At 47.4% G+C, this 26,037-nt stretch overlaps 1 protein-coding gene across 2 annotated transcripts in view; it reads right to left on the reverse strand.

Annotated features, from left to right (window-relative positions):
• fsip1 (fibrous sheath interacting protein 1) overlaps window positions 1-26,037 on the reverse strand; it is a 942,743-nt gene that overhangs the window by 880,390 nt on the left and 36,316 nt on the right. Inside the window, exons 4-7 of one of the 2 annotated variants that reach the window (XM_086003505.1) lie at window positions 21,773-21,862; window positions 18,777-18,946; window positions 16,602-16,676; window positions 13,674-13,758 (exon numbers count right to left, since the gene is read on the reverse strand). In XM_086003505.1, the coding sequence (XP_085859631.1) occupies window positions 13,674-13,758; window positions 16,602-16,676; window positions 18,777-18,946; window positions 21,773-21,862 (420 nt within the window). The remainder of the gene's footprint in view (window positions 1-13,673; window positions 13,759-16,601; window positions 16,677-18,776; window positions 18,947-21,772; window positions 21,863-26,037) is intronic. The other variant, XM_086003506.1, reaches the window with a different exon arrangement.

Below are 26,037 nucleotides of genomic sequence, written 5' to 3' on the forward strand. Positions count from 1 at the left end.
AAAATACTGCAGATGTTGGAAATCCGAAATAACAACAGAAAATGCTGGAAAAACTCAGCAGGTCAGGCAACATCCGTGGAGAGAAATTTGAGTTGACGTTTCGGGTCGAACCCTTCTTCAAAACTGGAAAGAAAAGAAAATCGCTCCCTGGCCATCTCCATGGTCCTTGGCTTAAGTATGTGGCAACAGGACTGTCCAGGCCAAGATTCAGGGCTCCGATGCGCAGGGTGTGGCTGCAATTCAAGATCGACCCTCCCGTTTAAGAGCTGACTGGCGCCAGCGTGTCTGTGTGCAATCGCTAACTGGCCGCACCTGCGCTGTGCCCGCCCTCAGAGGTAACGCCTCGCTCCTCCAGCTTAGCGCCTTAAGACAGTCATGCAGCGCCTGTTTTAGTGCTCCAAACACCTCCTGGGGCGAAGGAGACCAACTTAGCAGCAGGTGGCGATAATTTGCACCGGGCGCAAAATTTCGCGCCCGGCCGGTACTTACGCCCCAATCGGGGCGATACCGAATTTCTCCCCATAGGAACTGCTAGATGAAAAAAGATCAAGATCCATCTAGTTCACCTTCTACCATCTTGATACTCGCATGATACAATGATAATGGAGATGTTCACTAATCACAGCAATCAATCTTTATCAATTAGTCCCAGACATGATGCAAGGAAGAGCCAGTAGTGGAGAGTTTTAGGAACCATACGTCCAAAGCCATCTGTTCCTCCCAAGTAGGCTATACAGACCTTGGCCTAGAAATTGGGTATAGCCCCGCTTGAGGCGTTAGAACTGGCGATGCGCAAAGTTTATAGCCAGACGAAACTTATCGCCGCCTGGCACGATATTGGGTTGCATCGCCCCCAAAGGGGATAGAGGCGCTAAATCAGCCGTTGCACGGTGCTCTTAAGGCGCAAAAAGTCAGGCGCTACTCAATATCACCGCGGATGGGCGCAGCGCAGGTGAACTCAATTACGGGAAAGCACGAGACCTCCAGGCGCCGGCCGGCTCTTAAAGGGGTGGGTCAGTCAGCCTGAGCTTCAACGCCCTGTAGGCCTCAGATTCGGCGCTCACCCTTGTCTGGCGGTACAAACTTGTTCATCATGGAGAAGGTTAGGCAGAGAGCAGAGCGCTTCAGCACTGAGGCTCTGGACCACTTGGTGGCTGCAGTTGAACACCGTCGAGAGGTCCTGTATCCGGATAATGGCAAGAGGCCGAATCAGAAGGCTTATCGACGATCTTGGAGGGAGGTTGCTGTGAGGGTCAACTCCAGCAGCATGGCGACCAGGACCCCTGTTCAGTGCAGGAAGAAATTCAACGACCTCACACGGATCGTTAGGGTAAGTGATGCTTTACCAAACTTGTGCTTCCCTCCATCTGCAGCTGACTTCGGGCACCCTGCTGCAATGATGCGCCAATGGCCATCTGTCAGTATGCACCCATGGCCCTTTCTGGGCACACACATGGACTGATGTCTCAAGGCCTGATGTAAGGGCTCTTGCACCATGGGGGGCATGCGATGAGGTCGCAAGGCATCGTCTAACAGAACCTCCCCTTCTTTCCCCTGCAGGCCAAGCTGGCGATGATTCGAAAGGAGCAGCGTCGAACCGGTGGCGGACCTGCACAAGTGGTCACTCTCACGGATCTGGAGGAGAGAGTGCACCAGATACTTAGAGGACGTCTGTCTGGTCCTGTGACCACTGCATCTGCCGACCCCATTACCGACAGCGAGGGTAAGACTCTCACCTTTTTCACCTGTTGCCTTCCACTTGGTCCCCCCACCAGCATGCATCCTCAGTGTGCAGCCATGTCAGAGCCTTGCCGCAATCTGGCATGCCTTTCAGCAAAGCTGTCCTTTTGCTAAAGCCACTCTTCCACCTCCCACTTTCAGATGAAGCAGCACCAACTCGGGCTCAACGCGCTGAAGCTGCCAGTGCCAGTGCCACCGGAGGCGAGGACCAGGAGGAATCCGGACCAGCCGCTGCAGAATCCAGGGAGCTGAGACATCTGCAGACTGGGGATAGTAGTCCCCTGGAGGGGAGGGGGGGTGGCTCTGAGGATGAACCAGTTGCCGGACCAAGCGGCATGCAGCAGCGCACGGGGGATAGGCAAGTTCGGCCACCGTCTCCCCGCAGGGCAAGGCAGGTCGTCATGACTGCTGCACAGAGTGCAGATGAGGTCCGTTACCTGGCTGAAATGAGCAAACAAGCCCGGGTCAGACACACGGAGCTGATGGCTGCAGTGGAGAAGATGCCTGAGTCAATAGATTCATTGGCTAGGAGTATGTTGGACTTCGGGGCAACAATGGAGAGGACTCTGCAGGGCTTTGGGGCCACAATGGAGAGGACTCTCCAGGTGTTCGGGGAAACTATGGACAGGTCTATCCAGGGCTTCGGGGCCACAATGGACAGGACTATCCAGGGCTTCAGCCCAACAATGGAGAGGACTGTCCACGGCTTTGAGTCGGCAATGGAAAGGACTGTTCAGGGCTTCGGACAATCCCTGGAAAGGTCTGTGCAGGGCTTGTCCGAGGCAGTGGAGCGGTCGGCACCTGCCTTGTCCGAAGCCATGGGAAGAACTGTCCAGGCCTTCTCCGAAGCACTGGCACCTGGCACACAGGTCCTCACTGTTGCCACGCAGTCACTTGCTGGGCTCCTCCACAGCCAGATTGACGCAACGCGATCTCTCACTGCAGCCACCCTCTCTGCATCAGATAGGATCACCCCGGGCCTTTCCACTCCCGTACAAGGCCAGGAATCAGTGGAGCATGCGATTGTGGCGGATGAGCCGAGCCGCTCCCCTCCGATAGCCAGTGTGTCATCCGACCATGGTGCAGGTGTCCTCTCTCGGCAGGAGACCATTGCACATGCCAGCGCTGGGACACCTGCATTGCAGCTGCCACCACCTGCAGGCCACACTGCTCCCAGCCATGGTCACAGCAAGCATCCTGCGTCCGCACCCTCCAAGCCCAGAGGTCGGCCAGGCCGTCCCTCCGGGGCTTCCGCGCTTCCAGACAGTCAGGAGGCGTCCCCCAGCCTTGAGCCCGCCACTGCGGTCCAATTACGTAGGAGCAGCAGGGAGGGAAGGGGCCGGGCGCAGAAGAGAAGTCGTTCTCCCTCAAGGGGTCAGTTGTACAGGGAGGTGGTGAGGCGTTTATTTGTCCAAATTCAAGGACACCCTCACCTGCTGTTATATTTGCTGAGGGTTGTTGAGTTTTGCGGCTTGGCCGAACAGTTAACAGTTATTTTGAAAGTTATGGTTTCACAGAATCACAGAAACCCCACAGTGCAGATAGAGGCCATTTCGGCCCATCGAGCCTGCACCGACACATATCCCATCCGATCCCCGTAACCCCTACACCAACACATACATTACGTTGTTTAGCTGTAATGAAAGACTTTTGTGTCAATAAACAGAAGTTTCAATGTTGCATGGTGCATGTGACTACTTTCAGTGATGCTGGCATTCAGAGGCCCTCAAACATCCAAAGTGCGCATGAGTTAAGACTCTCATCATTCCGCCACAGGGGTGTCGACACGAGTCCAGAGGAGCCTCTGACGAATGGACCTTCCACTTTCAACAGCCCTTCCATCTTCCTCCTCCTCCTCCTCCGCCTGCTCTTCTTCCTCCTCCTCATACTCCTCCTCCTCCGCCTGCTTGTGCAGGGTCCGAGGGAAGGTAATGAATTGACGCGTTCGCCTATAAAGGGCATCTGTCACTTGCCGGATGCAACAGCGGACTGCAGCCTGAGCGACAGTCGCATTGTCCCCAATGGCTGACTGAAAGGATCCATTGCCATAAAAATGGAGGGCATCAGTCAGTTTAGCCATAACGGACAGAGAGGTTCTGCAGCGTTCACACGGCTGCAGATGCTGACCAAGCAGGTGGCACAGATCAGTAACAATGTCCCTCCAGTTTCGGAGCCTTCGCAAACACTGCTCCGCCGACATGTCAAGGCTTGTCACCTGCTGCCTAAAGACCCTCGCAGCATCCCGTCGGATTGGGCGACCTCCATTGCCCCTCCTCATTCTGGCCAATCCCGGCCCTCCCGCCGTCTCTCTGCCCCTTCAGAGTGTTGGGCGATGAGGCCGTCGCCCTCCAAACAAGCTCCCATTCCGATGCCAGTTGGTCAAAAGGCTTTTAGGTGTAGTGGTGCAAGTGGTTCGGCCAGGGTTGAAGGTCCCAAGTACTGTAAAGCTAAATTCCCAGAACTCCGCTCCACATTAGCTCGCCAACTCTCTCTAGCAGCGATCGCAATGAGCAGGCCAAGTGGCAGAAGATTCTGCACTAGAGCTGTCCCCTTTAAATAGCGCCGCCCTACTCCGAGAAGGGCCTGTTAGCCCTCCCTCGAACTGTCACTAATAGCGCTGGGTGCTAAGGCTCTGGGCGCCGCCCAATATGTGCTCAGGTGCTCCTAAAAGGCGTTGCACACTGAAATGATGTCATGAGCTGCTTGCGCTCGCGGGCGCGCGCAAACACTTAGCGCAGGCGCTAAATGTATTGTCAATATCTGAGTTGGCGCTATCTTCATAGCGCTCGCCCCAACATAGGGCTTCGCCCCAATTCTAGGTCTCTTTAGGCGCTCAGCGCCAGCGCTACCAACCCAATTTCTAGGCCCATATGTCATATCTCAAATTGCTCTTATATCCCAAAATGTTATATTCTGGAAGAAATCTACCTCATTTTCATTTAAAAAAATCAGTACTAACTGCTTCCACCAGCTCCCTAGGGAGCATGTTCCATAGATTGACCAGTCGCTAACTGAAATATAGGTCAGAATTTTCTGGTGTCTGTGCGGGCACGATAGGAGGCAGGTCAGGTGAGAAATTTGAAATATCTTGCAGCGGGTCGGGAACCTGCCATCATCCCACCCCCACGCGCCTTTCCCTCAGACACGTTTGGTGGCGCAGGAGCGACCCGAACGGCAGAGGCGGGCGAGACAATTTAAATCATTATTAGGTACTTGTCAGATGTTTAAGCGCCATTTTAACCCTACCTTTCAAATTTCCCTGAATGAGCACGGGAATCACGCAGCTCGGGAACCACATCTGTGAACCTGAAGCGGAAGTGGAGTGGCCATTGATGCAGCTCATTAGTGCATAGCATGAAAAGTACAATAAAAATTCCCACCTCACAGCTGATCACTTTCCTAAAGCAGATGCTGTTGCTGACTCCATTGTCAGCACAGATTTAACTTCCTAGAGGTTGCAAGTGTTTCCAGCAAAGTCGGCATCCACCATAACTTCATTGGTAGAAACTATTAATAGATTGCTTCTGTCATCTCTACTTGACCTGTCTTTTATACTGTCTCACCTCAGTCTTCAGAATCAGACCATGTTGAGCCTCAACACCAGCAGCACCAGGCACACCAGCAGCACCACCAACCTTCTCCTCAACCACCTAATGCTGCACAGGACAGAGGGCATCAGAGCAGGGCTGCACTGTGCCAGAGGTGATACCCCCAACAGAGGGTATACAGGCAGAGGATGAGTTTCCTCAACATGACTGAGCAGCAGTGCCAAAGGAGGCTCAGGCTATTGCGTCAGGTCATCGCAGACATTTGCACATTGCTGGAGCAAGACCTGCAGCCCAGAGGAGCGGTTGGACATGCCTTACCAGTGGCTGCCAAAGTCACCAGCACCCTCAACCTCTTCGCCTCAGGCTCCTTCCAGGGATCTGCAGCGGACATTTGCGGCGTCTCGCAGTCGGCCGCCAACAGGTGCATCACCCAGATCACCGATAAGTCAGCCAATTATATCAACTTTGCCACTGATGAAGCCAGTGTTACTGAGCGGGCACTGGACTTGCCACTCTGGCAGGCTTCCCACGGGTGCAGGGCGTCATCGACTGCACGCATGTGGCCATCAGGGCACCCCATCATCACCCAGGAGTGTTTGTCAACCGCAAGGGCTTCCACTCCTTCAATGTGCAGCTCGTCTGCAACCATAGGAAGATCGCTATGCATGTGTGCGCCAAATTCCCTGGCAGCTGCCACGACTCTTTCAGATCTTCGCTCCGCCAAACAGACTTTCTGGCTGGCTGCTTGGTGACAAGGACTATCCACTGAAGATGTGGCTCATGACACCCTTGAGGAGGCCAAGTACTGAGGCCCAGGAGAGATATAATGAAAGCCACATTTCCACCAGATGTGTCATAGAGCAGACAACAGGCATGCTCAAAATGCACTCCAGATGCCTTGACAGATCTGGAGGAACCCTTCAGTACACACCAGCCAGGGTCTCCAGAATCATCGTGGTCTGCTGCACCCTGCACAACATAGCGCAGCAGTGAGAATTGGCGCTGCATGAGGAGCAAGGCCCTGAGTGCACAGCCTCTTCAGAGGAGGAGAAGGAGGAGCAGGAGGAGCATCAGCTGGAAGACGAGGAGGAGCAGGAGGTGGAGGAACCTGCGGTCCAGATCCCACCAGCACCCGAGCACATTGCTGCCTGGGAGGCCAGGGATGGCCTCATCATGGCCAGATTTACTTAACTTTACGCATTACACCCATATGGCTGCCACATGCTGCACCAGGTTGGCACAACCCCACAGTAATACCATAAAGCATCCCTACAATGACAAAGCCATTCCTTTCACACTGACCACCATTGCTGGAGGTGACGTTATGTCACACCATGCACTCCAACTCACTAAGCCACTTCCAAAGGTAATTACAAATTTGTCCATGACCAGAAAGTGGTGAAAATAAAGATTTTTATCTGTGATATCACAGTAACGGAAACTTTACAGAAACATTTAATAAAACACCCAAGTGGCTACCTTGTGAATCTCGTGTGTCATCTTTCTCTTATGCGTGCTTCTATGAGGTTCTACCCCTGTGGCTTCAGCAGAGGTAGAGGCAGTCTGCTCACTTCCCTGCTGCAACTGCATAGACATCTTTGGTGGACGACTTCAGGGTTTTGGAGCCTGTGACAGCCCGACCAAAGTCTGCTCCTCCTGAAACTGTGCAGGGAAGACTCGATCATCACAATCTGAGAAGGCATCTGGGGCTCTGACTGGGGGGGGGGGGGGCAATGGGGGAGAAGTGTGAGCGCTTTGAGAGGAACCCCCACTTACATGTCCCCTCTCACCATCATCATACGCATTTCCCTGCTAGCAAGAAGCTGGAAAGCATCTTGCTGCATAGCAGTGGGGCCAGGAGAACCCACTTACTTATATGTTGACATCACTCCTAGAGAGGACATCTATGAGCCTCTGCCATCTATTCTCCACAGAGACCATGTGCTCTTGTGAGTGGCGCATTAGCTGCTCCATGCAGGTGGGCATCCAATCCATGGAAGAGCCTACAGTCGTCATTGCCTGCGACATGGTGGTGCTCATGTTGGAGATGGACTCCTCCATTCTCTGGAAATTTGCAGACATCGCGGTCACAAAACCTGTCACAGCCTCCTGCACTTCTTGCTACATCTCCAGAAACGCCCTCTTTCTGGATGGTCCCCAAGGCTCATCGTCTGCATGCAGCTGAGCAGAGGTGGGAGCGTCCTGCGCCTTCCGGCAAGGAGTCTCCACTGCTGTCCCTGTCTCCACCATCTGCTCTTGCTCACTTGTGACTTGAGACATCAGGTGACAACAACACTATGGCCTAGAAATTCAGTTGGTAGCGCCAGCCGCTAGCGCCTTAAGAGGGCGATAAGTGGGGCGTGAAGCGGCTAGCGCCCGGGCGCGGCGCGATCTGCGCCTCTCGGGAACTTGAGTGAAGAATTAGCGGCGTCGCAAAACCGCAACGCCCGCTCAGCTGCGCGCGCAGATCCTGACGTCGTTTAATGGTGCAACGCCCTTGGTGCGCCCCGAACCGGAACTTCAGTGGCGCCCCCCTTCTTTCCGCCTGGCGCTTGCAGCGACGGGTTGAGTGGAACGGTTCCCAGTCGCTGTGGGGCTGGGGGGGCGCTATTTAAAGGGGACTCTTCCTGCATTCTTTGTGGTAGCCATTTTGGACCACTCCTTCTGTGTGAGAGAGAGAGAGATTTGCAGAGAGACAAAGGGAGAGAGCTTTCTGCTTTGACTCAGCGCTCGCACAGGTACTTCTGGATTCAGCCCAGAGCTTTGCAGTTAGATTGATTTTTCAGTGCCATAGCCTTGAGTGGCCACATATAATGGGGGCTGCAATGGGTGGAAACGTTGGGTTTCTCCATTGCATTGAAAGGGCTCAGAGACGCCGAGAGAGAGTGCCAATCATGGCCAGACGGAGGAGGGCCAACAGGCGTCAGCACAGGAGGCCTTACCCTCCCAGGGTATACCGCCAGCACTTCTCCTACCTCAACATGTCTGAGGAGCAATGCATTCGGAGGCTTCGATTCAGAAGGGAGGTGGTCACTGAAGTCTGCCACCTGCTTCAGAGAGGTCTGCAGCCTCAGCTGAGGAGCAGGACGTCTCTGTCAGTGGCAGTGGCTCTGAACTTCTGTGCCACCGGCTCCTTCCAATCCGCTACTGGGGACATTGCCAATGTCTCCCAGTTCGCAGTGCATTGCTGCATCCGCCAGGTCATGAATGCCCTCTTCAAAAGGAGGCATCAGTACATTTCCTTCCCCATGACCCTGGACAAGCAGCAAGAGCGTGCAATGGGATTTGCAAGAATAGTGGGCTTCCCCATGGTCCAGGGCGCCATTGACTGCACGCATGTGGCTTTGCGGGCGCCTCTAGAGAATGCCGCGGATTACCGCAACCGGAAGGGGTACCATTCGTTGAACATGCAGTTGGTGTGACCACAGGCAGCTCATACTAGCTGTCAATGCCCGCTTTCCAGGCAGCAGCCACGACGCCTTCATCCTGCGCCAGACTTCTGTGGCAGACATTTTCGAAGCCCAGGCTCACCCAGGAGGCTGGCTTCTCGGGGACAAGGGCTATCCTTTGTGCACCTGGCTGATGACCCCGCTCCGTGCGCCCACCACCCCTGCTGAAGAGCGATACAATGACAGCCATCAAGCGACCAGGTACATCATTCAGCACACAATTGGCGTGCTAAAGCAACGGTTCCGCTGTCTGGACCATTCCGGGGGAGCCCTACAGTACTCGCCTGAGCGAGTCTCCCATTTCGTTGTAGTGTGCTGCATGCTGCACAACCTGGCTATCCTCAGGACTCAGCCACTGCCAGCAGACATTGGAGGACCACCAGAGGAGGAGGAGCACCAAGATGGGAGGGAGGCACAAAGTGCAAGGGCCGTCCGTCAGCGGCTTATTGCAAGTCGGTTCTAGGCCCCCTCTCAGGGAATGGCTTGTGCCATTGAAAGAACATGAATGGACCTGCTCCACAAACCCTGAGCGGGTCAAGGCAACAAAAATAGTTCAAAGTGAAAACATGCACAATCTGAATAAAGACAATTATTTATTTAACAAACTCTGTCCTTCCCGCATGACAAACAAATACAGAGAAACCCCCCAAAAAAGTCACACACATAACTGGCTCTCACAACCTGGAGACAATGAACAACAGAGTTAAACAAAAATGACCATGATCCTCGGCCTTCACAAAAAAAACACACAACATTTTGCCACACCTCCTACTTCTTGGCCTGCGAGGGTGATCTGCCTCGCTTGCAAGATTGGCCCCTTCCCGCCCTGCAGCTCCTCCGCAATGGGACCCCAGTGGCAGCAGCAAGGCTGGGGGAAGGCTGCTGAGGGTCAGATAGTGAGTCGGCAGATGCCCTTGGGGGACGGCCTGGACCAGCTCTGGGCCTGGAGGGCCCGGCTGCTGACTGCTCCAACTCTGCTTGGGCGGCAGCAGTCTGTCCTACAGGTGGTGGCAGCTGCAGTGGAGGAGTGACAGTGTTGGCAGCAGGAATGCTGCCAACCTGACAGAGCACAGGCACTCCCTGTTCGGCCGACACACTGGCACTCGCACGGGGCAGCACTGAAGCATGCGCAGCAATCTGCTGAAGCACAGACTGCTGGCCTGCTGTGGCGCGGCGAGGGCCCCAGCGAATCCTGGCCGATCCAGCGAGGGTGGCAGCAGTTAGTGCTCGTGTGGACCTGATCTGTGTCTGCATCAGACCAGCCAGTGACTGCATGGCATGACTAAGCACTTGGCTGGAAGCCGCCTGTGCTGCACCAAAGTCCTGCAGACTCCTTGCCTGTGCTGCCCTGAATTCCTGTACACTCCTTGCCAGTGACTCTATGGAGTCAGGCATCCTTGCCACTGCAGCCATGAGCTCAGTGTGCCTGCGCTCCGCCTGGGCGCCCATTTCACCAAGGAGCCGCACCTCCTCTGCGCTCACTGTAGCAGGACTGGAGGCCACACTCACCCTCCGGGGAGAAGGCCGCCGAGCTTCCCTACCCCCCACCCCTGCGTTGCTGCAGCCCGCTGGGCCCCGGAGCTTCACCCTCCACAGACCCTTCCCCCCTGCTCCCCTCCAGGGAAGGCGTGTCCCCATCATGGCCATGGGCTGCCTCGGCTGAGGGTGGCACTGATGTTCCGGCTTCCTCGCCTTCCGATTCACTCACAGTGCCAGCTTGAGGGCCCGCCTCCTCACCTGGCGAATCAGCATCTGAAAGCAGGCAGGTACAAGAGTTGCTTTAGTGTGAGGACAGGGCGGCAGCGAGGGAGGCATGAGTGCTGCAAAACACTGCACTGGTTTGATAGTGGCAAAGGATGCTGGTGTGAGGCACAAGTGGAAAGAGAGAGGTCAAAAAGGTCATGACCTTACCATTGCTGTCCAGAACGGGGTCGGCATCTCCAGTGGCGACGGGGCCAATTAGCCGGCCTGCCATAATCCGCTCCACTCGCTGCTCCAGATCGCTGAGGTCTTTAAGTTCAGGACGGCCTCCCCCCGGTCCGTTGCTGCTGCCTCCTATTCTGGGCCAGCTTGCCCTGCAAGAGAAAGGACGGGCTCTGAGTACAGTCTCAAGCCCTGATCTTGCCTGCACTGCCTCCCATGGTGGAATAGCCCTGACAGTGTGAAGCCCTGATCTTGCCTGCACTGCCTCCCATGGTGGAATAACACCGACAGTGTCAAGCCCTGATCTTGCCTGCACTGCCTCCCATGGTCGAATACCCCTGACAGTGTGTAAAGTGGTGAATGTGCATGTGATTTTCATGAGAGTCCCATAGGTGTTGGATGAGGGCTGGGCATTGGGGCTTTCAGGACCCTTTGGCCATAAAGTGAGGTGCACATGCAGGGATGAAGAGGATACTGGAAAGGGTACTCACCCTGACAACCCGAGTGAGGTCGTTGAACTTCTTCCTGCATTGCGTTGGTGTCCTAGGGACCATGCTGCTGGTGGTCATTCTGTGTGCCACCTCCCTCCAAGCTTTTCTATATTCGCTGGGCAGCGGCCTCCTGCCACTGTCAGGAAAGAGGATAGGTCGCCTGCACTCCACTGCGCCAACCAGAACCTTTAAGGCCCCCTCACTGAAGTGCTGCGCTCGCTCCCTGGCCTTCTCCATGGTCGTAGGCGTAACGATGTCGAAGCAGGTCTGTCCGGGCCTAGAATCAGGGCTCCAATGTGCAGGGCGTGGCTGCAAGCCAAATCGACCCTCCCCCTTTAAGAGGTGACCGGCGCCAGCGTGTCTGCCTGCAATCGCTAACTCGCCGCACCTGCGCTGCGCCCGCCCTCGGTGATAGCGCCTCAGCTCACCGGCTTAGCGCCTTAGGGTAGTCATGCACCGCCTGCTTTAGCGCAGCAGCAACCTCTTGGGGCGATGCAACTCAATTTCGGTGAAAGTGGCGCTAAGCGCTAAATTTAGCGCACGCTCGACTATAGTGCCCCAAACGTGGCGATACTGAATTTCTAGGCCTATATCTTGCGTGGAACCCACCGAGGTGTTAGTATCTGCGCTTGTGCTGGGTGCGCTTATGCCTGGTGACGGTGCGCCCTCAAAGGCTGGAGGCTGCTCTGGGGAGTCGTCTTCCTCTTCCTCCTGGACAGTGTGGGGTGGGGTGGCTCTTGATGAACCTGTGGGAGAGTAAAGAGATGAGTTAGATGTGTCATATGAAGAATGGGTACAGATACCATTATGCACATGATGAACATTCACTGGCTGCTGACATCAGTCACCATATGAGTGACTGCTGCATGCCATGTAGCTGTATGATATGTAATTCTGTCACCAGGTTGCCGAGATGTCCCCTCTCTCCGTCTCCCACCTCCAGCTGCTCGGCAACTCCAGGCACTTCCAAGGCAGCCTCCTTTGCTGATGTTAGGGTGGCCAATGATGGAGTGCCACCACCAGTTCTCTCCCTCTCCCTCTTATTGTGGGCTCTCTTTTCCTGTAAGGAGGGAAGAGAAGGTTGAGCGAGAGTGATGAAATGACTGTAAGGAATGAATGGCTTACATCTTTAGAGGGTGACTATGATGGAGCGGGGTGGCAATGCCAAGTGGCCTCCTTGTGAGTTGTTAGTTCATATGATTGTATTAGGATGAGGGTGAGTGTGAGGGGTGGCTCGTCAGATGGGGATGTGAGTATATAGATAGAGAGAGAGGGATGGGTGGACGTGCAAGGTATGTTGGTGCAAGGATGTGCAGGAGCAGGGTTGGGAAGGCAGAGTGTTGGGGATGTGATAAGAAGCACAGCAGGTTGAAGTTGAGTGTGGCTTTGCACTCACCTTTCCCGATCTATTGAGATCATTGAAATGTTTGCAGCACTGCACCCAGGTCCTCCTGACCACATCCTGCTGTTGACCTCCTCTGCTATTTGGAGCCAGGCTCTTTCGTCTCCGGAGGAGGTCTCTTCTGCCCATTAGAAGGGAAGAGGACCTCCCTACGTGCTCTCACTCCCTCCACAAGCAGATGGAGAGAATCATCGGAGAACCTAGGTGCAGCCCTCTGTCTCATGTTTGGCACTCTTTGCAGCAATCCAATTGTGCAGTGTGCTGCCTGCACACTCTTAGATGAAGTTTCAAATGCAATGTGGCCATGGCTCCTTTAAATATCCTGGCTGAAAACGTGCAGAGTGGCCTTAATAGGCCCCATTAACGGAAAGTCAATCTCAGGAGCGGCATGCTATGAAGAACAGGGTCGCGACCCACCACGCCGACTGCCCACACCCGACCCGCCCTGGTACAGAAAATTCCGCCCATCGTTTCGCAGATTCGTTTTGAATTTACTCCCCTTCAAGCGCAGACTGTGTCCTCTGGTACTACTGTCCTGGACAAGTGAAATAGTTTGTCATGATGTTAGGCGAGACGAGATCGGGCACCACTGTAATGCCCCTATGGAAAAATAGCTTCCGATGCTCACTGTCAAGGCACACACATTAATAATGGCCATTTGGACAAGGAGCACCATGGAACTGTAACCAGCAAAGCGTCAACAATTTTAGGAGATGATGGGGAAAATTGCCAGAAAGAAAAACATTTATAAAATGTCTCAAGCAGCAAGATAAACCATGCCATACAAATTCCCCAATTTGTAAATTTGCTTCTAGACCTTATTTGAATTTCACTGTGTGTTAGAATTTGGCCTAATTGTATGTTTGTACTTAAAGGCTGATGTGAATAGATTTCACATAATAAGGGTTTGGCTAATGTTATGTCAAATTGTCAATAGATGCCAAATTGTTCTAAACATGAAAAAGTATCAAAGATTTGCCAATGTATCACATTCCCGCTAACCTGCGCTTTAATGCCAAAGAATGCTTGGAACGAGGATGTAGTGTGGTTACAATAATTCCATTAGTTTTTTCACATTATTTTGTACAATTAACCAGCATCAGGGTTTCCTTCCACTCACCATTTCTAGCTGGTGAAAGAGCTAAAAATCTCATTGTATTTTCTGCCACCTCAGGGCACTCCACAAATCCCTCAGGGTTTGCTCTCTGAAACAAGAAAATCATTACTTAATTTCTCACCTTAGCTGAAACTTTTTGATTTTAACATACAATTTTACTGTTAGACTTATATCACAGTGTGTGATTTCAAACGTAAATGAAATGTTCTCATTTATCAGCTTTATCAATAGTAGTTCTTGTTTCTTTCAACAAAATTCTACTATTCTTCTCCTATGATCACAGATCCTTCAAGTGCATCTCACCAGCAAACACCTTTCAAAAATCAGACTGTTACAAAGACTACAATCACCTCTAATATCCTTGTTTCAATGCTGATATCATTGATAATACTGCATTGAAAGAATCACTAACTCTGACAACAACAACAATTTGTATTCATACAAGGCCTTCAATGTGGAAAAAGGTCCCAAGACTCTTCACAGAGGCATAATCAGACAAAAATGAACACTGAGCAAAAGAAAGAGATATTAGGAAGGGTGGGTTTAAGGGATTTTAAAGACAGTTTGAATGATTTTAATTAATACAATTGATATTGAAACACCCCAAGATCATTTCTACTGAAATAACTCTACTCTAACTATTTCAAGCTAATAGCTCCCATGTTCAAAAATCAACACAAGGGATATGACACAAAGAATGATTATAACTACCTTATTTTTAAAAATAAGTGTCCTCGTGGCAGAACACATTCTGATTTGTGGGTTCAAGATCGCAAGACATTAAAAAGAGCAAAGGCCATAAAAACAACAAATGGAACACTGGGTCTTATGGCCATATGTACAGTCTATAAAAGCTGAAGTGTAATGGTAAATCCTTTTTAGACCACAATTTTAGCAGTGTGCGCTGTTTTAGGCTCCACACTATATGAAAAATGTTGAGGCAGATTTTAAAAATTGGGTCTTTTCTTGTTAGAATAGATTAGGTTGGATAGGTGGATAAAGGAAAAGGGATTGAAGGCATATGGGAACAGGGTGGGTAAATGTGATTAGAACTATTTCCTTATGTGGAAGGTACGGTGGCATAGTGGTTAGCACTGTTGCCTCACAGCGCCAAGGACCTGGGTTCGAATCCGGCCTCGGGCGACTGTCTGTGTGGAGTTTGCACATTCTCCCCGTGTTTGCGTGGGTTTTCTCCGGTTTCCTCCCACAGTCCAAAGATGTGCGGGTTAGGTTGATTGGCTATGATAAATTGACCCGTAGTGTTAGGGGGATTAAATACGTGGGGTTACGGGGATAGGGTGGGATATGTGTTGGTGTAGGGGTTACGGGGATCGGGTGGGATATGTGTCGGTGCAGGCTCGATGGGCCGAAATGGCCTCTATCTGCACTGTGGGGTTACTGTGATTCTGTGATACTGTAAATGCCGACACAGACTGGTTGAGCTAAATGGCCTGTTTCTATGTTCTACCTTCTATTATTTCTATGTGCTTCTATGAAATTTAACTCCTAGCGTACTCTGCACCTTTGGAAGATGATCAGGGCTCTTTTAGTCTCCTAATTGATATCAGAGGAAGAACCCATGACTTATTTGGATAAATTACTAGAATTAGGCAAGGTAGAAAGTAAATTAGAATATTTTTAGAATATAATCAAGCACCCAATCTTGTATAGCTCCAAGCATTTTAGCAAGAGGGCGGGTGCTGGGGGGGCAGAGTTTCGTCTCTGTGTGAACCAAATGAGCTGGGCATGAGAATCAGGCACCTAGATAAGGGGTGCAGTTGCTAAGTCACCAACATACCACAGTAACTGATAGCACTGAAAGGCTGGTAAGGCAGTCAGAATTAGGGAGGCCTATACATAGATAGGGAGAGCCTACACATTCCAAGAGAACAATAACAGCTTGTGAGACAGAGATGGAGGTCGAGGTGATTAGGACACTACGTAAAACAGCTCATCTTGAGTTGTTAACGTGGCATCAGTTTGGTGTGATAATTAATGACATAGAGATAAGGACAGAGAGATGTGCGTGAAGAACAAAGCAGTCGAATAGTATAAAGGCAAGGAATACTTCCCCCAAAGGTTAGAGTTCTCGGGACAGTCAGAAGTTCATAGCCTAGAAGGCAACCCATGGAGGTCAAGCCTGATCACCTTAAAGTCCACACACGGGGATACCAGGTTGTATTAATTGCTTTATTTAATGTAATACTGTAGAACAGTTGTGTAAGAGCAATACTGTTATTAGTCAATATATTAAAACTTGTTGTTTAAAACCACTTGGGCCCGAATCACACAGAAGTTATTGTTGAAGGACTAACAACCCTATATTGCGACAATAATTACGGGAAGAAATCCGCTTACAGATTTCAATTAAATTTCATCATGAAATGTGCAATTTAATTTGGTAGCCCAATGTGCCAATACTGAGGCACAAAATCTATCAGTTGAAGAAAATGGTATTGATGACTAAGCAACAGTGAAATACTTGGTAATACGTTCTGAAAAATTAAGGAACTGTCACAGGACTATTTTTAGAACTGTGAACAACAAACAGCAATGATCTACAGCAATGAAAAAAAGGCCTAAAACTTATTTGGACTGTGTGGTGGTGAACAGCAAGGCTAATACCAACAACAGCAGAAGAAATGATCTAAAGGTGCAGTTCAGAATGAGTTTTGTTATACAACAGAATGAAAAAAGATCAACTGATCAGGATTTTAATACCATGGTACAAACTTCTTAAAAGGCCACTGTCCTTACCCCATCACACTCAACATAATGGTAATATCTTATTTGTATCCCACGGTTGAACAAGTGAAGAAGAATTAGAGTTTAAATGATTAATACTATATTTCCTGTCTTTACAATTGTGCATTATTTGTACTTAGTAACAGCAATAAAAATTTTACATGGAATTGTTTCCCCAGAACTTACTTTTTCTGCAACAGAGATTCCAGTATTCACATTCCTGATGCTTGCTTTCTTCTGAGTCTCTTTCTCAATCTTTTCCTACCAAATGATCAGGACTTATTGCTTAGTAAAAAGGTACTATACATTTTCATAATCTGTACTGAATGAACAAACTTCACATTGCACTAAACTTTAGTATATCTATCCCTACTTTAGTCTTCTATTGTCTTTGAGTTTTTTCAGTTCCTTCACATATTCCCACTTTCTTATTTTTTCTTCACTTTTTCTTCTCTGATTGTTTTATCATCACTCTTCTCCTTAATTCCACTTTACGAGCTAAATTTTCATCATAGTTTGTTTGGCCAATAAGCTGGTAGAGCAAATCACCCACCCGTTGTAGAACCTGCATGGTTTTCATTCCACAATGGAATGTAAATTGGGCAGGTCCTACAACAGGCAGACGATCCAATCTGCCAAATTACTGCCCAGGCAGTGAAGATGAAAATTTATACATATTTTCTTGCATCATTTTTCTTTCATTTAATGTGCTGCTCCTCATTAATATCTGAGACTTTGCTACATTCTGTTCCTTAATTTCCAACCTTGCATTTTGTTTCCATATCCTTGTTTATTTTCTTTCTTTTCTTGGTTTAAAGTTTACTCATTTATTTCTACTTTTTGTTTCTTCTCAATTCAACTTCATTTTTTTCTATTTACTTCAGTTTCCTATGCCAGTACTTTTGACTTTTTCCAAGCTTATCGCATGATTTTTCTTGTTTAATACCTTTTTCTATCCTTTCATTCCCATTTCCTTCTTGTATAATTAAAGTTGTTACCAAAATTTAGCTTTCTCTTTTCCAAATCTATGTTGAAACATTCCTTTTCACTTAATTCTCCAATACTTTCTTGCCCTCGTTATTCATTTTCACTATCACCTCACATCGGCAGTCTCAAACTTACCAACCAAACAATTTCTCCTATTAAGGAAAATCACTGATTTTGTTTTAACTTCCATTTCAAAATCCAAATTGTTATAACCTCGACATAAACAGAATAGGGGAACAGGCATACAAAACAATTGAGTGGTCAAGTTTAGACAGGAGGGATAGAGATTAAAAGGAGTGGGGATTGGTTCACAGGGAATAAAGAGCAATAATGATAAAACTGAGAGAAAATAATTCACAGTCTACAGTCTATAAAAATAGAGAGAAGATATTACTATCTGGGTAGTAAGACATGAGATTTAATAGCACGATCACAGACCCCAGTGGGGAAACAGCACTCAAAAGCGGCACAGATAAAAAGATAATAGTTTCAAGAACTACTCGAACACCAAAGAAAAGAGCAACAATATCATGGGAACACCATCACCTTCAAATCACATGCCATCCTGACTTGGACAAATGCCACCATTCCTTCATTATCCCTGGGTGAAAATCTTGCAATTCCCTAATTAACACCATCATGAGACCATCATCACTACAAGGATTGCAGCGGTTCAATGAGAAAGCCAACACCACTTTCTCAAGGCAAGCAAGAATGGGCAAATAAATGCAGCCTTGCCAGCATTACCCACATCGCAAGAACAAAAAATTATGAACACACAGGATGGCTACTGGTTCTTAAAAGCACTGCTTCAAAACCAGAAACAATCAAAGTACCCACTGCTCAATTATCCTTATTACAGAAAATTTGAATGATCTAGAAATGAAAGGAAGCATTAATCCTTGAGTCTTAGTTTTCATCATCAACTCCACATGTAAAATCACCAGCACCGACCCTGACCAGAGAATTCAAAGATATTAAGCGTGAAATTTCAGTTGGTAACTTCTGTGCATTTTAATTTCAATGACCAGCATTCATTTTTCTTTCAACTTCAGAAATGGTTACATATTAGAAATTGCTATAGAAAGCATGAATATGTAGATGGCAACTTCAATGCAATGTTTGCATGTTAGCAAACAGCTAAAAATTGCTGTTCACATTTATCATGACAGAAGAGACAGCAGTAATTACTTTTCATTTGTCAAAGCAACTTTGAGGGATTCAGCTCAACCAAATAAAACTACATGATTAAAAAAATTATTTCATTACAAACTTAAATTGCATTAGCATGTTGCACCCATTGTTTACTTGATATTAAGTGAACAGATAAAAGAGGGCCAGAAATATTATAAGCATTTCTTGCTGCTGTTTTACCTCAAGTTCTTCCCAAAGTTTTTTCCTTAGCTCTTCTCCTTGTTTCTTCACTTGCCTTTCTTTTTCCTGCTTCATAACCAAAATCTTATCCAATCTTTTCATTTTCACTATTGCTTCTTCAAGTTGGGGGTCTTCAGCTTTATCATCCAAATCTTCTTGCTTATAACTGTCTAGTATTTATTAAAGGATAATTTTTATGTTACAATAATTTCTTAGGATTTAAAAGTAATATAATCTTATTTACTCGCTGTGCAACATTGATTTATTTTAAAACAATTGTTAGTTAAAGTAAAAGTCATTAAACAAACATATAGTATAAACAAAAGAACTGAATCAGGTCTAAAGAGCAAGTTTACTGTATGTCATTTACTATCAGTAAACCACCAGATTCTGTTGTGTACTTCATGTTAGATTTTATTTTTAATCTGTAAAAATCCCTTTTAAAGTTAATAGTAAGTGCATAGTTGGTGGAACATACTACAAATGTTCATACTGGGGATACTCTTTCCATGGAGATTCTGTCATTTTGCATCTCTACATTATGGAAGTGCAATGGGACCCAGCACAGCAAGGTCTGGAGGGAGGTGTGCAATATCTGACTTAGCATAATCTTAAATTTTCCTCTTAAATAGTATCTAAGTCCCTTTCTAGGGGAACAGATGCCTGTTCTTTATCAGAAGCAGAGATAAAGTTTTAATTTTGTTTTTGTCTTTTGGTCTAGATTGCAGTACACAGCATTTCTTCCGAGATATTTACGGGGAGTGTGTGGGGGAGCACTGTAACGCGAGGGAAACCCGGCAAGGCCAGGTACATGGAGGTCCTGCCGAATTTACCAGCGGACCTCATTAAAAAAAATTCTTCCGTTACCCACCCAGCACCTGGCCAAATTAACAGGCTGGGCAGCTGGCGGGCAGGAAAACCAGCACCTGAAGTCCACAGCCGGAAACCCTTGTGGATGGTCCCTGGCAATTGGGAGGGGAGCAGGCTGCAGATCAAGGCTTGGGGGTGGGGGGGGTCTCTGCTATCACGACAGGGGCTAGAGGGAGGCTGCGATTGGTAGAAGGGATGCCAAAGGCTTTCATGCGGGTCGGGGGGCCACTCCTACTCCTCATGGCCCAGAAGGAGTGCTGTAAATGGCACTTACCTTCTCGAGCCAGCAGCTCCTGTTTCCATTTCGCTGCTGGGTTTCCAGAGCCCTGGGAAACCCATGCAGCAGTAGTCATTTTAAATCAGGCTCTTAATTGCACTGTGGGGGCCTGATTGAAATATGTTAATGAAGTGTTCCACCTTTCCAAGACAGGCACTTGCACGCCATGCTACCCGCAGCCGTAAAAATGGTGGCTGGCATGTACACGGCGAGATGGAATTGCAATTTTTAGGATTTAACCCCAACCTCCTCCCGCCTGTCGTGTTGGGTTTAATATCGAAACCATTGTAATTGAAATATTGAAACTTCAGTCTGAACACAATTAAGAAATTGATTTGTATAAAATTTTAATGCTGAAGTAACACGAGGGCCCAGAAACAAACATAGGAAGTACTTTTTGCAGTTCCACTCACTTCTACCATGACAACGTGTACTTCAAATTTATTGATCACAAGAAAAGCAATTTATAAGCATGTTTCATGCATATTTAAAAAGGGATATAAGCTATTCTTGATTCTCATACATAAACATAATCAGCAATGGATTTCAAGATATTTGGAAGCTGCCTCCTGAATTTTTGCTAGAAATACTTCACAGAAGAGAACAATCATTTTTATTTGCTAGCAGTAAGCTTACTCAGTTTGTTAATAATGTTCTCTGTACAGAAACCTGATTCGTATCTTCATATAATCATCACATATAGATGTTCAGAAGACATTCTTTTGGTTGCAAAATCATAGATGTTTTCATGTAATATATAATTAGTGAAAAATTTGATTTACACTCAAGGCACTTTTATATTACTGTGGTACCTGGACTCCCAACATGCTGGTCAACTACACTTCCCATGATAAATCACGTGGTTTGCCTAGTTCTAGTGCCAGTGGTGACACACTTTAACATAGGTCTCCAGATCTACTGTCAGAACTACTAATTCTGTGGATATAAAAGCCTGAATACTTCAAATGAGAGGCTAGGGATAAGGAGATGGTTTCCCAATTCTTCCCCAGTATTCTTTTGAGGTACTGCAACTGGTCACGATCCACAAAGGCTCCTATCTGTGGTGATTAATGTGGATTCTGATAGTAATGAAGAGCAGTTTCACATTGTAATTGTCAAGGAAACAGCTAAGTATTACTATGGTAACAGGATCTCAATAAGAGCTTCAATTTATCTTAAGTGGTAGACTGTCTAAACAACTGGTAACGAAATGCAGAATTCATTGCATGTACAGGAAACTCTCTTTTAACCGGCACCTAAAAAAATGGAAATCTCCGTTAACCGGCAAAATTCAGGAGTAGGTTCAGGTAAGTTTTACTTCATATTAGTGGCAGTTCCTGGATCTGTGGCTGTGTAACTGGGGTTCGTGCACTTGTTGCTAAGCAACAGGGACGCTTGGTCTGTGGCCGGAGTTCCTGCACATGTTGCTAAGCAACAGGGAAGCCTGGATTTGTTGCTGTGTACGGAGCTCTCGTACCTTTTAAACTATACCTCTCTGTAATCCGGACTTTTTGATAAACCGGCACCACGCCGGTCCCGTTGGTGCCGGATAATAAAGAGTTTCCTGTACTTTATTTGGACACGTGCACGCACACTAACGTTAATTTCTCCATTTCCTTGACCAGTTATTCAAAAAAAACTAAGTCAACTGTCAATTTAGTGGCAGTTTTGTGAATACACCACAAATTGAGTTTAGACTGCTTGAAGTAATTTCATGCAGAACAATTATAGCAGGCAAGGGTGGATATCAACCTAGATTAGGTTTCTTTACAACATAGATAAAATGAGCCAAACACCAATAAATTGATTAAATTATGTTCAATTTCCAGTGTTGAAAAAATATTCCTACCAGACTCTTTTTTCAATGGTTTTATCTGATCTGGGGTAGATAAGTGATCCTCCAAGTCCTCTTCTGAATCTGCTGGAGTAGAAAGAATTCCTGAAAGAGACAGAAGAGTCATGAAGATAATGTGGACAATCTTAATTGTACTTTCTTCCATTACTGTACCACACAGTTCTAATCATTACATTGTGTTCATAGGTTGACTTTACTCCTTTTACTCGAGATATTTTGGCTTCCATGTTTCAGATTACACTTGTAGTTGAGCGTTAGCTCCCCAGATCCCAGGGAAAGGGTTTTGGCTCGCCTAGATATCCAATAAAGTGCTCAGAAAATGTCTTTAGTTTATTTCAGTTACTGCTTTAATCACATGATCCTTCTCCTCTTCAGAAGATGGCAGATCATAACAGTAGACGTTACATTTTTTAACCCAAATATATTTATGAAATAGTAATAGAACAGGTGAATAGTAACAAAATATATTTTTACCTTAGTTAGGCCTAGCTTGACCATCATATAGTGAAAAATAATAGTTTGCAACTGCTGTGCTAAATTATGATATAAATAATACTGTTACGTAGCAGTTCTTTTCCTCCTATGAAAGCCAACTTGCCTGGTCACCTCTAAAGGCCACAGACAGATTCACTGATTTAAACAATTTGGGCTGATAAATAACTTGGGGGAAAAAAAGTGACCAAGACCAAACAGATTAAATTGAAAAGAAGCTACAATTCAACACATTTGAATAAACCCTGCAAGATGATTGTATTTGAACTAAATGCCTTTGCACCTATGTTGGATATTAGGTACAAACTAAATTCCAACAATTGTAGTCAAATTAAGCAGGGATCTAATTTCCGAGTGAAATTAGTTTATAACCCCTTATGTAAATACCATAGAATCATAGAATGGTTACAGCACAGAAGGAGGCTGTTCGGCCCGTCTTGGACAAAAATGCTTCAGATTTGTCACAAGAATTTTCAGTACTACAGGTAGACTATCCTTTATCCGAAAACCTCGGGACCAGCCGAGTTTCGGATAAAGGAGAATTTCGGATTTCGGAAGGTGGGTCGGCGGGGGGGTCGGCGGTTGTCGGGGCCGGCGGTTGTCGGGGCTGGCGGGGTCGGCGGTTGTCGGGGCTGGCGGGGGGTCGTGCGCACGACTTACCCTTTATCCGAACTTCTGCAACCGGAACCCTCTAAAAACCGAAGGTTTTTTCGTTCAGCGTAAGTCGTACGCACGACTTACGCTGAACGAAAAAACCTTCGGTTTTTAGAGGGTTTCGGTTTTCGGAAGTCCGGATAAAGGGTAGTCTACCTGTACTGTGTTATTTTAACTACCATCAGATGATGATGGAATTGGTCCCCAATGGGATGAGACCATCTGAAAGGCCACAGCTGAGACAGCAAGACTGTGCATAGGAAGATCTCAGTAGAAGCGTGGAAATGAGCAGACAATTGCAAGAGCTGGCAGAGGGGAGAGTATGATGGCAGAGTTTTTCTGGCATCAACGGCTTTCCTGGTTGTAGTAATCAATCGATTAGTTAAAAGAAAAATGATTCTATGATTGTACACAGATTGCAACATTAAACTATTAATTCCTCTTCAGACAGACAATTAAGAAAGCTGCCCAGTAGCAATGTGTGTTTTGTTTCATATAAGAAATAGTCAATCTCTCGCACATACTGTTACCAACCATGGAACAGACTCAAGGCAGACAGCACTTGTCTGCATTCCAAATATAAGTAAAGATATGTAGAAAGGTGAAGGAGGGGGGAAACTGATTCATATTTATAAATTAATCTGGAATTTATTGTGGGGCTTGAGCAAGTAGTGATAATTTTGGCACGAGGCAAAGCCTTGTCCTAAAAGAGGGCTAAACTGTGAAACTTCCAATTCATTACTGCCATGACATTATGGCTATATGAAATTTTTCTATGTTCAGTTGCCATCTGTAATATTCTTAAATTCACAACAGCAGATTAGGATGCAGAGCAGATGAACAAAAGGTTCCAAAATTGAACTGAACTGTCGCAAGGGCTTTGCCCATGTTACCACAAAGTTTCTCAGACAATGCGAAACACTCCCATTCTCCTCATCTGATACACTGCTCACCCATCCTTGTGTAACTGAAAGGCTACATATTTCAGTTTTGCAGGTTTGAGAAACCAGCATCATATACAATTACTAAAGATATGTAATGATGCCTATTTTCTGGAGTTGAATTGTACATTTGTGCTCCAGGACTTGAACATATCATATAGGCTGACACTTCAGTACAGCTACGTTTCAGGAATGCAGTCTTTCACACGAGACATTATGCCAAGGCTGTTTGCCTGCTCAGTTAGATGTAAAAGATTCTACGGCACTATTCAAAGGAAAATAGGGAGGTCATCTAGTGCCCTGGCCAACATTGAACACTCAACCAACACCATAAAAACAGTTTAACTGGTGATTCATCTCATTTGCTGATTGTAAGGCCTTGCTCTGTGCAAATTGGATACCGTATTTTCCAATACGGCATTGATGGCATTGACGGCACTTCAAAAAAATAATTAAATGGGCATGAAGTGCTTTAGGACTTCCTGAGGATGTGGTAAAGCACAATATATTGCAAGTGCTTTCCTTGCTCTTTCATTTAAAAGACAACTTTTCAGAAACCCACATTTTCCTTAAAAGCCAATATGCTGCCCAAAAAAGAGTGTAGGGGTAGCACAACTTTAAGCAGCCGTAGCTGTGGCTAAAGTGATAGAGTCAGTTCAATTTAATCAGCAATAGGATTGAAAATTTAAGTATTTTTTTTTTATTTTGAGACTTCTATAAAGCAGATTAGGGGAAAAATTGGGTTGCTTTGTACCTCCCGTTAGTGCTTCCCGGGGGCACAAAGCCCCTAGCGCCCAGGCGCAGCGCCACTAACGCCTCCTGTAAAATTCAGCGGGAGGTTAGCGGCGGCGGTAGCGCCCCGCGGTGCTGCGCCTACGGCAATGAAGTCATCACCATGCGCAGCGCCGCGCTCGTGCCCCGGCCGCAAACTTCGGCTGCGCCCCGACCTATCACCGAATGATATGTCTGACAGGGTCAGGGTGGCGTTTGTGCAGCCGCGCTGCCTGCCAGCACCTGCCCCCTTCCCCTCTTCCATTCGGGGTGCCGACCGCGATCAATCAGCCCGGCACTCCTCGAGTGCTGGGCTGCTTTCCCGGCACCCCACTCCCTGGTGGTCCAGCAGGGCCTCGGTGCGCGCAGCGCTAGGCCCCTCCACTTTAATCAGGGGAGGGAGGCCTGCAATAACGTGACGTTACGTGCCGACGCACGTGGCGCTGCTGCGCGTAGCGCCGCGATATTCAGTGGTAGTGCCCCAGACAGGAGGGGGCGTGCTTCCAGTAGCACCCCGCCTCCTGCTTAGGGTGCTACCACTGAATTTACGGCGCAGGGGCGCTAACCTTTTCGGGGTGCTAGGGGCGACACAGAAATTTTCCCCCATTATATTTTTCACAAAACAGCTTCTGAAATTCACTAAGCAATTCTATTGTATAAAGTTTCTGGCAGATACTTAATAACTGTTGTCTTTAATAACTCAAATCAAACAGACAGTCTGTGAACTCAAACTTCTGGCCTACAATACTATTTAGAGGCAAGTTACAGTATTAGGATCAGGAAAGAACTTTATTGTATGAGATGCTGGAGATTGGATTGTGCATTGGCTTAGCATTATCTCTGGGATTTCAACACACACTGCTGTTTTCATTCGCTCTGCTGACTGCATAAAGCCCATATGAAATTAATTTGGCATTAGCTCCTTGGCATCCAGCAGAGTGAAGAGACTTAACTCGTACCCAAGTCAGAGTGGATGCAGGCCTACAGCACAAAATTACCCCATCTCGGCATTACATTGGCAATCTCACTCAAAGGTCTCAAAAGATGCCAGGTGGGAAATGGGGGAAAATGGACACTAGTACTGCAGCGGATAGTCATCACTTGACATGTTAGCCTTCAGTGCCAGCACTGAAATAGAAAATTATTCAATTCACCAATGTTGACATCCTTTGCCTTGATGAGAGCAAATCAAAAGAAAATGAGTGGCTCACCATCTTAGTGAGATAAAATTATTTCTGGCTGGATAAAAGCCTTTGGTGCTTTTCACTGATATCTGACGTCTGGGCAGAGCATAACTATTTGTTACATTAGCATGAATTTTGCTTGGAAGATAGCACCATTTCTGTTTCATCGACAAGTGTTTGTAGCTTTTCTTGATGAGCATAGTTGGGCATGGAAAAC

This window comes from Somniosus microcephalus, chromosome 12, assembly GCF_052327205.1.
Source record: "Somniosus microcephalus isolate GS21.2 chromosome 12, FLI_Smic_1.0, whole genome shotgun sequence".
Taxonomy (NCBI): Eukaryota; Metazoa; Chordata; class Chondrichthyes; order Squaliformes; family Somniosidae; genus Somniosus; species Somniosus microcephalus.